Below are 12,367 nucleotides of genomic sequence, written 5' to 3'. Positions count from 1 at the left end.
GTTGCCACTAAGCACCTATAGAATTTTGCACCAACCACACAAAGAACAGTGATGCCTGATATGTCTCACTGGTTCCAAACACCTTCATCCAAGATCAGACAGAAGACAAAGCAGGCATCACTGTTCTTGGCACGGTTGGTGCAAAATTCTACTGGTGCTTTGCAGGAGTACTATAGACTCTCCCAGTAAGCACAGTTTGAGTCCTGAGTTGAGTTTCAACTTTGACTCCTCTGATCCTTGTCTGTCTTCAGCTTCTGGCCTGGATAGCTGTGAGACTTCTATCAGTTGATATCTACTTAAAAGGGCTAGTGCTGGGGCAGTCTCTTGGCACCTAATGGAGTTGACTGACTCATACACATTCAAATACCTGGCCTCTGAGGTCATCTGAGCCAACGTCTCATTGGAAGTGTCAGTCAGAAGGAGGAGAGCTGAAGCGCCTCTACTCAGGACCCATTTGGTTCACTGAGATGTCTTGGCACGGACAGAATTTAGATTGGCTATCCCAACCCCACACATCACAGGCAAAGATCAGAAAAACCGTGGTGCAAAATTTTATAATTAGGCCTGAGACACTTTCAAATCTATTTTGCTCATTACTTCCCTGCCATCAAAAGACCTAATAAAGGAGGGTATGGAATTAAGAAAAAATGCAATAAGGTATGTGTTTGTGAGGGATATTTATAAAATGTTAGTGGAAGTAAAAGAGTCTGGACAGCAGAGTAGGTCTCCAAAATTCAGTTTTTTTGGTTTTTTTTTTTCAAATTGTATTTTATTTTAAACTAAATAGAAAGAAGCACTCAAATTCATTCTATGAAAAACAGTACATCATAAGTACAGTTGAAAGGGTTTAAGTACTGTGTAGAATTAAGCTAATATAACCCCACAATGCAGCTCCTTTAGAATTAATAGATAGAAAGTGATAATTAGAGGCATTAGAGGGCATCAATATTCTAACCAGAGACAATGAGGTGGGGTTTTGGGGGTGCCTCTTTTTTACTAGCTGATAGCCAAATATTTACAAATACTCAGTGAGGGCATATCCCATCTGCCATGAACATGGAATGCAGTTTAAGGAGTCGAGATCTGTTGTGACAGTAACAGTTAGAGGAATTTATGGCTTTTCTACAGCATGCCTACTGAAATATTTTGGGAGGAGCCTCCTTTCCTTATGACATTTTCATCTACTAATTCAGTTTCAAGAGAGTCCAATCTATTGTACCTAGTATTCAAGGCAAGTCTATTCTGATCTATCAACAAGAAGGTGACAGTCTCCTTTCCTTTTCACCATCTCACTTGTTAAAAAAACCTGAATTTTTTAAATGTCTCCATTTGTCTAGAATTATACTGTCATACAAAACTGGCATAAATGGTTTTGTGAAATCAGAACACAGTACAGAACAGTATCGAATGGAATGAGAGAATCCCAATTTATGCACTGAAAAAACACTTACGGCCAAGCCCATCAGCATATTTTCGCCCACTGTAATCTGAATCCTCAAACCGAACAGAGCATTCATTCCCTTCAATTTAAGTTTATTCATTAGCTGGGTGTGTACTTCATATTCCATAAATGGCAACAGATTACTGATGGATGTTGCATTTGCTTCAGCTTGAGCTTTTTTTTTCAGGCGACATAACCTGTTGATGGAAATTGTCACATAAGTAGAATTAGTTTGTCTTAAGCATGTCAGCACTTTAAATTTTTAACCATTGATAAATTACATAAGTGATCAAAAGGAAATTTGCAGGTTTTTTATATTTGGCAAAATATGCAAGGTTATTTTCTGGAATTTAATTCTATTTTTAAAATAGCACATTAACAACTCTCAGTCAGCACATCAAATTGATCCTTTTTGACTTTTAACAAGTATTTGCTGTAAATCTTTACCTTAATTTTGGTCATATTTTTAATAGGAAAATATCTGTTTAAATTGAAAACTGGAAACCTTGAACAAAAGTAACTTAGAAAGCAGAATAATCCATGGATTTTAAATAATATTAAAAAATGACCCGTATTAAAACAGGTTATAAAAACTGGAAAGCATGGCTTTTTCAGTTCTTTATATGAAATCATGTTTACGTCTATTAATCAAAATATGCATAAGGATTGCTTTCAGAAGGCAAACAATGTGCTTCACCCACTATGCCACTTTTTGCATTTGTGGACCCCTAAACATTTCAAATGGACGTGTGGGCCCCTTTGGAAATTTTAGAACACCCCCACCCTCCCGCAGGGATCCATGGAACACAGGTTGAAAACACTGTTCTATGGTAATAAAATCCTTTTGCAGACCCCTTAGAAGAAGAGCTCTATGTAGTTCTAATGCTTATCTCTTTCACCAACAGAAGATGGTCCAATAAAAGATATCACCTCACCCACCTTGTCTTTCTCATATCCTGGAACTAACACAGCTATAACGCTACTTTAAAAATATTGTACCAACACCTAAAATAACTACGTAACTGGAGAAGTGCTAACATGGTAATTTCAAAATACACAAAGATGAAGTTTGACTGCATTATACAAGTATTTTATATGGGAAGCTGATTTTGAAACTGAAAAGCCATTAATTCTGAGACACTTCTTTGCTGAGCTCTGAAATCATAACTAATGTTGCTGAGGTGACCAGAGATGCCAATGGAGAGTGGTTAAAGAAATACTATAATTCCCACTAACTGTACAGTAGCACTTCATAAAGGTATTCAGGCTCACTGTCACAGCAAATATTGAAGGTGACACCCAGCATCCTTTGCTACCTCTAAATCCTTTGAAATTTGTAAGAACAGTCTTCCCTTTCTTGCAGACTTCCAACATATCAAAAAGCTTCTTTGATTTCTCTCTCACTAAGGACAATTCAGTATGCAGGGCTCTATCAGTAAAAAGGTTACTTACCTGTAACTGGAGGTTCTTCGAGATGTGTGGTCCCTATCTGTATTTCACTGAGGATTATATGCATGTGCCATGCATCCAAAGATGGAGATTTTGAAAGCAGTAGTATTCGTTGGTCCACGCTTGCACCCTTACTCTGTCTCATAGTTTCATCTGAGGTGATGAAGAGTAAGGCAGACCAACCATACTTTCAGTTCCTTCTCCACTGAAAACCAAAGATCTGCAGCAGAGAAGAAGGCGGGCAGGATAGGAATACAGAGAGAGACCGCAAATCTTGAAGAACCATAAGTTACAAGTAAGTAACCTCCTCTTCTTCTTCGAGGGATAGTCCCTATTGTATTCCACTGAGGATGAATAACAAGCAGTACCTAGGTAAGAGGAGGGTGTGAGGAAAATGATGGAACCATGAAACAGAGAAAAGCCATACTAAACAAAGCATCTGTTGCTATCTCACACCAAGGCATAATGAGAAGAGAAGGTATGTACTAAACTCCATGTGGCCACCTTAAGTATGTCCATAAGAGGTACATCGTGAAGTGCAGCCGTACATAGTTATGCTCTCATAGAGTGGGCTCGTATCCCACAGAGGGGAGACAGCCCCGATAACGGATAGCAGAGCATAATGCACCCTGAAACCCGCTTAGAAATCCGCTGAATGGAAACTGCTTGTCCCTTAAATCATTCAGCTATAGCAATAAACAGTCTAGGGGACTTCCTGAAGAGTCTCATCCTCTGCAGGCAGAAGACCAAGGCCCTGTGTACATTGAGGGAGTGAAGGTGCCGTTCCTCCACCGAGGCATGAGACTTTGGAAAGAAAGCAGTTAAGTGTATCAGTTGCTTGAAATGAAAACGAGCAAAAGCCTTTGGCAGGAACTTGTGGTGCAAGTTCAGGGAAACTCTGTCCTATGGAACATGGTAAATGGTGGGGGAAGTCTACTATCTACTAATGGTGGGGGAAGGCTCCCAGTTTGCCTACCTGTCTCACAAAAGTAGCATCTTCCAGAAAAGCAACCTTCATGGACAGATGAGAGAGAGAGCGCATGAAGCCAGAGGCTCAAAGGATGACTCCCTCCAAGGAGGACAAGCCTGAGGTCCCAGTGGGGAGTGATGGACTGAATGGGAGGATAGGTTTGTAGGAGGCCCTTCCGAAACCTGGAAGCCAAGGGGTGAGAAAAGGAGAGCCCTTCGACTTGGGGGTGGAAGGCACAGAAAACAGCTATGTGTACCTTGATGGAGTTGGGCAAGGCCAGATGTCTTTAGGGAGAAGAGATAGTCCAAAAGAAGAGGAATGTCCATATCCTCAGGGACAAGACCCTTCTGCTGAGCCATGAGGTGAAATGCTTCCATTTGGTCCTTTAGGATTGCTTTATGAACCCCTTTCTGCTACTCAAGAGGATGTCTTGTACTGCTGAAAAACATTCCTGCACTAATAAAGGTGCCCATCCAAAAACCAGTCTCTGAGGTGAAGAGTCTGGGGATTGGGATGCCCAATCCATCTGCCTTGTTGCGTGAGGAGTTCTGGAAGAGGTGGCAGTGGACATGGGGAACACACTGACATGTGGAGAAGAAGGGGAAAACAGAACTGGTGAGGCCAGAATGGGCCGATCAGAATGACTATTGCTCTCTCCCACCTGATCTTGTATAGGACTTGCAGCAGGAGAGGAAAGGCATAATTGAGCTGATCTGACCAGCAGAGGACTAGTGCATCATTCTGGGAAAGGGTGCTGAGCTTCCCCACCCCCAGAACAATACTGGATGCATTTGTTGTTGGTGTGGGATGTGAAGAGACTCCTGGTCAGAGTCTCCCAGCGGTCAAAAATGCTGGCCATCACAATGTTGTATAGCTCCCAGACTAGATAGTGGTGGTATTGTCTGACATGATGAGGACATAACAGGAATGGATGGAGGGGAGAAACACACGACACGCTTCCCTCACTGCCCCAAGTTCCAGGATGTTGATGTGCTTCCAGGACTCCCAAGCAGTCCAAGTCCCAGGGGTCATGCACTCACCATGTGGGCCACCCCCCATCAGATGAGCGATGCACCTGTGATAACTGTGGTGGAAGGGAAAGACGGAAGGAATAGTATCCTGGTGCAGATTTGACTTGGGAACTGTTAGTAGAAAGATTATAGTGTGGCACATGGGAGAATAGACCTCTGAAAGCACAGTTATAGGCAGTGAAAGTGGAGATGAGCAAAGGCAGTCACATATATGCAAGCCACCATGTGGCCAAGAAGAGAAAGGCAAGTCCTGGCTGGAACAGAAAAACTGGAGATCACCCTGGACATAAGCTCTTCCAGGGTCTGTAACCTGTCCTCTAGTAGGTAGGTGGATACCGAGATTGTATTGATGCCTGCCCCAATAAATTCTTGTGGGATCCAAAGTTGACTTTTCGACATTTACGCTCACCTCCAGGGAGGAGCATAAGTAGCATGGAGCTCAAGACTTGATCTTCCTTTCTCAATCATGCCACCAGCAATTAATCGTTAAGGAAATATAAAGACTCCCTGACACCACAGGTGGGCCTCTATTAATGAGAAAATCTTGGGGAAGACCCACGGAGTAGTGTTGAGTCCAAATGGAAGACCCCCATACTGGAAGTGATGACAGCCTGCCATGAATCTCAGGAAATGTCTGTGAGTAGGATGGATATCCACATGAAAGTAAGTGTTCTGCGTATCAAGAGCCATAAACCACATGACTCTTTCTTAGGAAGAAAGGATGGCTACTAGGGTGATCATCCAAAACTTGCGCTTGCATATGAAGCCATTGAGACAGCAGAGGTCTAGGATTGGTCTCCATCTGCCCTTCTTCTTAGGGAATAGAAACCTGCACCGCAACAGGTTGTAGAAACAGGTTCGATTGCTCCCTTTTGCAGCAGGGAGTCTACCTCTAGGGTGACTCTAGTCTCTGAAGTAGGACCAGAACGAGGGACATAGATGAGGTAACATTTTGAACTTGATCATATAGCCATGTAGAATGACATCCAGAAACCACTTGTCTGTTGTTATTGCACACCATGCTGGTAAAAAGAGAGTGAGAAGTGCCCTCCAAAGGGGTTGAGTTGGGTGCACGGTGTGAAGCAGGGTGGTGGGTGGCTCCCTAATTGCACTCATAGATAACACTTCTGGGAAGACTGGGTAAGAGACGCAGAAGGTTGTGATGATGAACCTGAGGGACGGGGTGTGATGTTCCCCTGTGCAATCTGGACTGGTGTATTGCTATGTCACCTAAATGCCTCAATCCTGGAGCCTGTCTTGCCATGCCCTACTGTGTGAATTGCCACTGCTGGGTCAGCCCATGCATACCCTACGGCAAGCAAGTTGCTCTCAACCATGTGAGTGCTTCTGGACAGCCACTCTTGGGATCATGAACTGGTCTGACCCCAATCAACACACCAGTCCCAGATGCAACCCTAGCCTTCCATTGTTCGCTGCACTCTGCACCACTGCACACTGCAAACTCATTGGTTCATCAATTTATCAAAGAAATTGATATGCAACAGCCTGGTCACTTCAAATGGAGTCTTAACACACCTTAAACCACATGCACTGCTTTAGCTAAAACAAATTTATTAAGTACAGAAAGATTTTAAGTAATTGGAAGTCAGAAGAAAACAGGTCAGATTTGATCAAAAGTATATAAAAGGCAAATCGCATTCTAAAACTAAGCTTAACACTTTCAGCAACCTTACAGTCTTAAGATGATTCTCACCACGGCTGGCTGGTTTGCCTCCAGCCAGGCCCTCCCCCTGTGATCAGCATTTCAGTTGCTTGGTAGCGTTTGCAGATGGAGGTGGAAGAGAGTAAGCAGCAAAATGTCTCTCTTTTTAAAAAATGTTCTCCCTCCCATGCCCCTCCTGCTTCAGGGTCAGGTGACAAACAATGTCCATGTATGGCTCCCTCCATGCCCTGAGTTACTGTAGTCCTTTGTGGATTCGCTTGTTGATGTCTGGGCCAGTCCTTTGTTCCTGGAATGTTGTTCTATACAGGTTCTAATGACGTGCAAATTGCTTCTCAGCTCTGTAGAGTTTTGCCTAGATCTGTCTCAAGCCAAGAGACACATATTCGGGAATATTACATAGCAAAGCCTCATAACCACACATATGACACTGCAACAAACATATTACTATAGCAATAATGTTCAGTATGCCATGAGCATTCCAAAACATCTTACATGACATACTTTGCATTAAACAATATAAAATTACACTATAAGAGTGAACACGAATGATACACAATCACACTGTAAGGGTGTACATGGGGGTTCAGTGTTACATGGGGTCACTGGGTCTTCTGCTGTTTATGAGGAGGCTCATAGGGCCACTTGCAGAAGAACTGGAGAGCTTTAAATTACTGTTATGGGGGCAGGTGGTAGAACTTGTGTGTGGGTGCAAGTGTGTAGATACCCAACGATCACAGAGTGGCTCTGGAGTCCTTGAGGGAATGAAAGGAGTCGTCAGTTTTCTGGTTGAAGAGATGAAACTCATCGAAAGGGGAGCCCTTTATGATGGGAAGGGAAATCTGACGAATGCAGCCATAACTCCCTTCTCATGATGAGTCCCGTAGCCACTGTGCGCGAAGTGACACCAGTTGGAAAGGAGAAACGCTTCCAAAAGCTGGCCAAAACACCGTCTCCAGCTTCCATTAAAGACATCTCGTTACATTTGTCAATGTAGCATGAACACTCAGAGTTCCTGTTTGACTCCTCAAAATGATCAGATGACCAAATAGCATCAGTTTCCATAAATGCCATCTTCCAATTTGCCAGGAAGCTTCACCCCTTCCTCCTGAAGGAGGATCTGGTCACAGTAATCCATGCATATTTCACTTCTAGGCTGGTTTACTACAACTCACTGTATCTAAAGCTGAACGTGAAGACAATATACAGGCTCCAGCGGGCACAGAATGCAGCTGCCCACCTTCCCCAGGGTTCAGGCCACTATAACCACTTCAGGCTTGTGCTCAAGTCCCTCTTTTGGCTCCTAGTCAGCTTCTGATGAGTTGAAGGACTTAGTCCTTATTTTCAGATCAATTAATAGATCACGCCCTAGCTACACCAAAGACTGAATGATCCCTCACAACAGCTTTGCTCTTTTGGGTCAACAGAGATTCCAAAGCCCAGGACGAAGCATGTGAGAGCTGAGATCAAAGTATTCTCTATCGAGGAGAGCTGGCTATGGAACAATCTGCCAGAGGAGATCAGAAAAACCTAATCTGACCATCTTTAGGAAAAAGTTGTGAAGATTGCCTCTTTAAGAAAGTCTCTTCACCATAAGTGACACAATTATAATACAATTCTGACTCCATGAAGTCCTTCATGGACTTTTGTTATTGCTATTGATTTTATGTGGAAGGTGCTCAGATACTACTGTGATGGGCAGCCATATAAAACTCTTAGATAAGATACATATTTTATTACCACATGATGTAAAATGCAAAATGCTGAATTTGAACTTCAAATCAGATTTCTTTCTAGTCTACCATAAAGACAAAGAACTGGACAGAAGCAGACAGGAATCCGCTTGGAACCACATAAAAGCACTATTCTAAATTACTACTAGCTATTGTGTCTCCCTCAAACACACCCTCTCCTCACACACACAGAGACACCAATAACCTAAAGGGAAAGAAAAAAAGGCAGACGATTGGGCTTATACAGCAATCTAAATTGAACAATAGTTCTAATACCTCTGTCTGTGGTAGTAGAAAAGGAACTGAAGGGTCACAGTCCCTTATGTAATCATACACCAAATGCTCAGATATGTAAAATAAGAGATATGTGGTCATTATTTCTAAATGGTTTTGAGACTTGCAACACATCAGGCACACAGTTGCCTCAATAGAGGCATCTTCCATCTGACATTATGAAATTCATAAACCTTAATGAATTAAACTTTACAATAAGTCACAGACAGTTATGTATTTTTGTATTTCAGTTGTGTAAACTGAGGCACACACAAGGTAAGTGACTTCTTCAAGATCACAAAAGTCAGGGGAAGAGCTAAGAATTGAACTCATATCTCATGACTTTCATTTCCTGTACTTTAGTCACATCCTCTACTTCTATTATAGTCCAGGGGTCAGTAACCTATGGCACACGAGATGATTTTGAGCGGCATGCGTCAGGGACAGGGAGAAGGGCAGAGGGGGGGAAAGGGCGGGGCTGGGAGGGGGGAGCGACCGCCATGTGGAGCTGCTTGGGTCTGGGAGTGGCTCCTGGCCAAGGTGCTGGGCCTACATCAGGTAGAAGAGAGGCAGAGGGAGAGAGGCCGATGCGCAGCATTGCTTGGGACCAGGAGCGGCTCCTGGGCAGGGCCAGTGGCATACCAAGAGGGGGGAGCCATGCCCCCAGGCCCTGGCCTTTGGGGGGTTGCCGTCCGGGCCCTCGGAGGAGCCGCCCCCTGCTGACATCCCCGGCGGCTGCACCAACCCGGCCCCTCAGTCTCTCCTCTGCCCACATGCTGGACGCATCGAGGGAGCTGCGGGAAACTTGGGCGCGCAGGGGCCAGGCAGCCTCACTCTCCCTCCTAGTGGCCCGGGGGCATCTGTCCCTCTCACTCCTGCTCCCCTATGAAAATCTAGAGACATTGAATTTGCCTCTCTCTCACACAATTTGTGCTGTGCTGTTACTGCATATGTGATTGTCTAACCAACACTGCTACATTTCCGGAAAATGGTACAGTACACAGCCACCTGTGTAAGTCCTTTTTACCAATATTAAGAACACATGGATGGAATTTGAAGTTTTAGTTAAAACTTTTAGTACAATATCATAATCTATTTGTAAAGAACCACCCAAGAAAATTAGTAATGCTTTTAGGATCCTCTGACAAGAAATATTCAGGGTATATTCTTGCATTCTCGAGTATAACAGGCTAAATGAAAAATGCTATAGTAGAAATGTCTTTTCTGCGACTATGATGTCTCACCTTAGTCATCACTTCAAATGAGAATTTTGTTTTACATCTTAGTACAATTATGGGACCTCCATTCTGACCAAACTACCATAGAATCAGTCACGTGACCCACTTCAACGGTTCACTGTTTTGAATTATTTTAACCTCAGCATATGTAGCATGCACAACCTTATTCTGTACATGCAAGTCTTTGCTCCCCATACCCACGTGAGAGCTGAATACAATAATTTTAGTGGGCACTATAGACTAGTACAAAGAAAAAGCACAGAACTAAAGTTAATGACATCATAACAGGAAAAAAGTTTACATTTAGCTGTCAGTTACTTCACATAATTGATCCTAAAATATACAATTTGCTATTTTGTTGAACTATAGTAAGAGGAAAATTTCTAATGACCTCCAGCACAGTGGCAAGAAAATAAATATTTGGACAGATACCTGGCTTGAATAAGACATCCTTTCCCAATAACCATTGCCTCTGCAGGCAGATCAATTGTTGTGAAAAGAACATCAGGAACCTTTTGCTTTCTGCAGTTGTAACAGTATGTGAGGTGAGCAGGAAATGGCATGTTCAGTTCATCATATGGTATGTGGCAAAATCCACAACCTGGTGGTGAAGTTTCTTCTACCCTAAAAGTACATTTTGGAAAAATATATTTAAAACATCTGTGTACCATCTTAACAAGAAATACTATGTGCATGTGCGTATAAAATTGGCCTGTACATAAAACTACATAAGCTATACATATTGAGTCAAATTCTGTTCTACTACATCTGTACAACGGGTTAATAGGATTGTTGTATCAGTGTAACAGAATAGAATGAAGTTACATGCTATTCACAAAAATGATACATATAGTATCCAGGCAGCTAACTGTTATCCAGGGATCAAGAAACAATAGCATAAAATGGCCAGTGGTTACATTAGCCTAAGGTATTACTGCAATAGCTTTAAGATCTCATTCTTGCTAGCTGCATGTGGTCTGTGGCATACCACATCTTTACAAAGATCTCTGTTGGATAAATACATATCATATCTCTCTTACATGGACTATGTTTGAATAACCTATATACAATTAAACAGCAGAAATTAAACATGACAGTCATCCTACTGGGGAACTGTACAATACAGGTAGTCATTAAAAAGGAAGAGATCCATAGAGACCTTCCCAAGCAACAGTATTAAGAAAAACTCACTAGGAGATGAAACAAAATATCTAGTCAGAATTGTTGCAAAAACATATGGAAGACTAGAAATACAGTCTGAACAAATTATAATTTTGTAACACACTATGTGAGAGCCTCATTGTAAAATTATATTGTTCTGCAGAGTAATTTTTCCACTCAAAGAACTTTGAGTAAAATTTTCAAAAAGAACTTTAGGAACCTAATTCCCATTGACTCTGAAAGAGATTTGGGCATTTTAGAGCCTAAGTCATTTTTGAAATGAGACAGACTTTCTGTATATATTTCACATTTGGTTACTTTATTATCTGTCAGCTTTTGTTATAGAAAATGGATGTGATTCTCCCTTTAAACAACACATTTAGCAAGCTTACAAAATATATTATGATCAAAAATTGAATTTATATTTTAACATTAAGAACTTGACATTTCTTTAGATGTCAGCAGGGGAAGGAGAGGTTGAGCAACAGTGTATTAAATGTTCTGTTGGAACAGGAAAAAAAGCAAAGTAAGATTTTTTATTTTTTTTTCCGGTTGTTCCAAGGGGTTAAAACTATAATTACAAAGAACTGATCAACAAGTAGTATTTGCAGGGAAAGATAATACTCTGTCTCTTCCTATTAAAAATGGGAAAAAAAGCAAAAGCTAAATACTAAGCCCTGGTCTACACTTACCTGGAGATTCAGCAGCAGTCGACGAGAGTATCAGGGTATGTCTACACAAAGTTGCCGCCATCAGATCGACCCATCTGGATTGACTGAGCGGTCAGTGAAGACCAGCTCAATTGATTCAGAAGTCGATGCATTAAAACCACCCCCTCAAGTGGCGTAGCGCTGCGTTGACGGGAACGCAGTTCCCATTGGCTCAGTGCAGTGAAGACGCTGCACAGAAGGGAAGCACAGCAGTCGACGATAGTTACGCAAGCTACTCCGCGTAGCTTGCATAACCCCCGCCGAATCGCCCAGTAAGTGTAGACCAGGGCTCAGAATGAAGTGATAAAATGTTATCTTTTGGACTGTACTAATAATCCCTTAGGATATGAGATTATTATTCCAGCGAAGATACTGAAAAAGTCCTATTGACATGCAATAGTTTGCATATCTTGACTGCCCTCAAATAACTATTTTGCAAGCCCCTCTCTCACTCTCAAAACAAAACAAACAAAAAAAACACAGAGGTTAAACTGAGCCAACAATCCATGTCAGTTGGCCAATTCAGTTTTTTTCTTTTCCTTCATGATTTTGTTTATAATCTTCAGTTTAAACATATATTTTTTAATGCTTGTCTTATTCACTTTTGTTTTACACTCAGAGGTATTTTATTTTCCATACAGCCACTGAACACAACAAAGACAATGCTCCACATACTATAG

The 12,367-nt window shown here is 42.0% G+C and overlaps 1 protein-coding gene across 24 annotated transcripts in view; it reads right to left on the bottom strand.

Annotated features, from left to right (window-relative positions):
• Positions 1–12,367, bottom strand: part of C2CD5 (C2 calcium dependent domain containing 5) — a 120,494-nt gene that overhangs the window by 33,495 nt on the left and 74,632 nt on the right. For all 24 annotated transcript variants that reach the window (XR_010921940.1, XR_010921941.1, XR_010921942.1 and 21 more), the window contains 2 exons: positions 10,249–10,440; positions 1,452–1,638 (listed from right to left, as the gene is read on the bottom strand). Coding sequence is in view for 21 of the 24 variants with exons in the window: in XM_067559228.1 (XP_067415329.1) it covers positions 1,452–1,638; positions 10,249–10,440 (379 nt within the window). In the remaining 3 variants the exon portion in view is untranslated. The remainder of the gene's footprint in view (positions 1–1,451; positions 1,639–10,248; positions 10,441–12,367) is intronic.

The sequence above is a fragment of the Emydura macquarii genome, unplaced genomic scaffold, assembly GCF_026122565.2.
Source record: "Emydura macquarii macquarii isolate MOO-44397 ecotype Brisbane River unplaced genomic scaffold, CSIRO-AGI_Emac_v2 contig_2205, whole genome shotgun sequence".
NCBI classification, from domain to species: Eukaryota; Metazoa; Chordata; order Testudines; family Chelidae; genus Emydura; species Emydura macquarii.
Note: the sequence above shows the minus strand (reverse complement) of the source record. Positions and strands in the feature narration are given on the sequence as shown.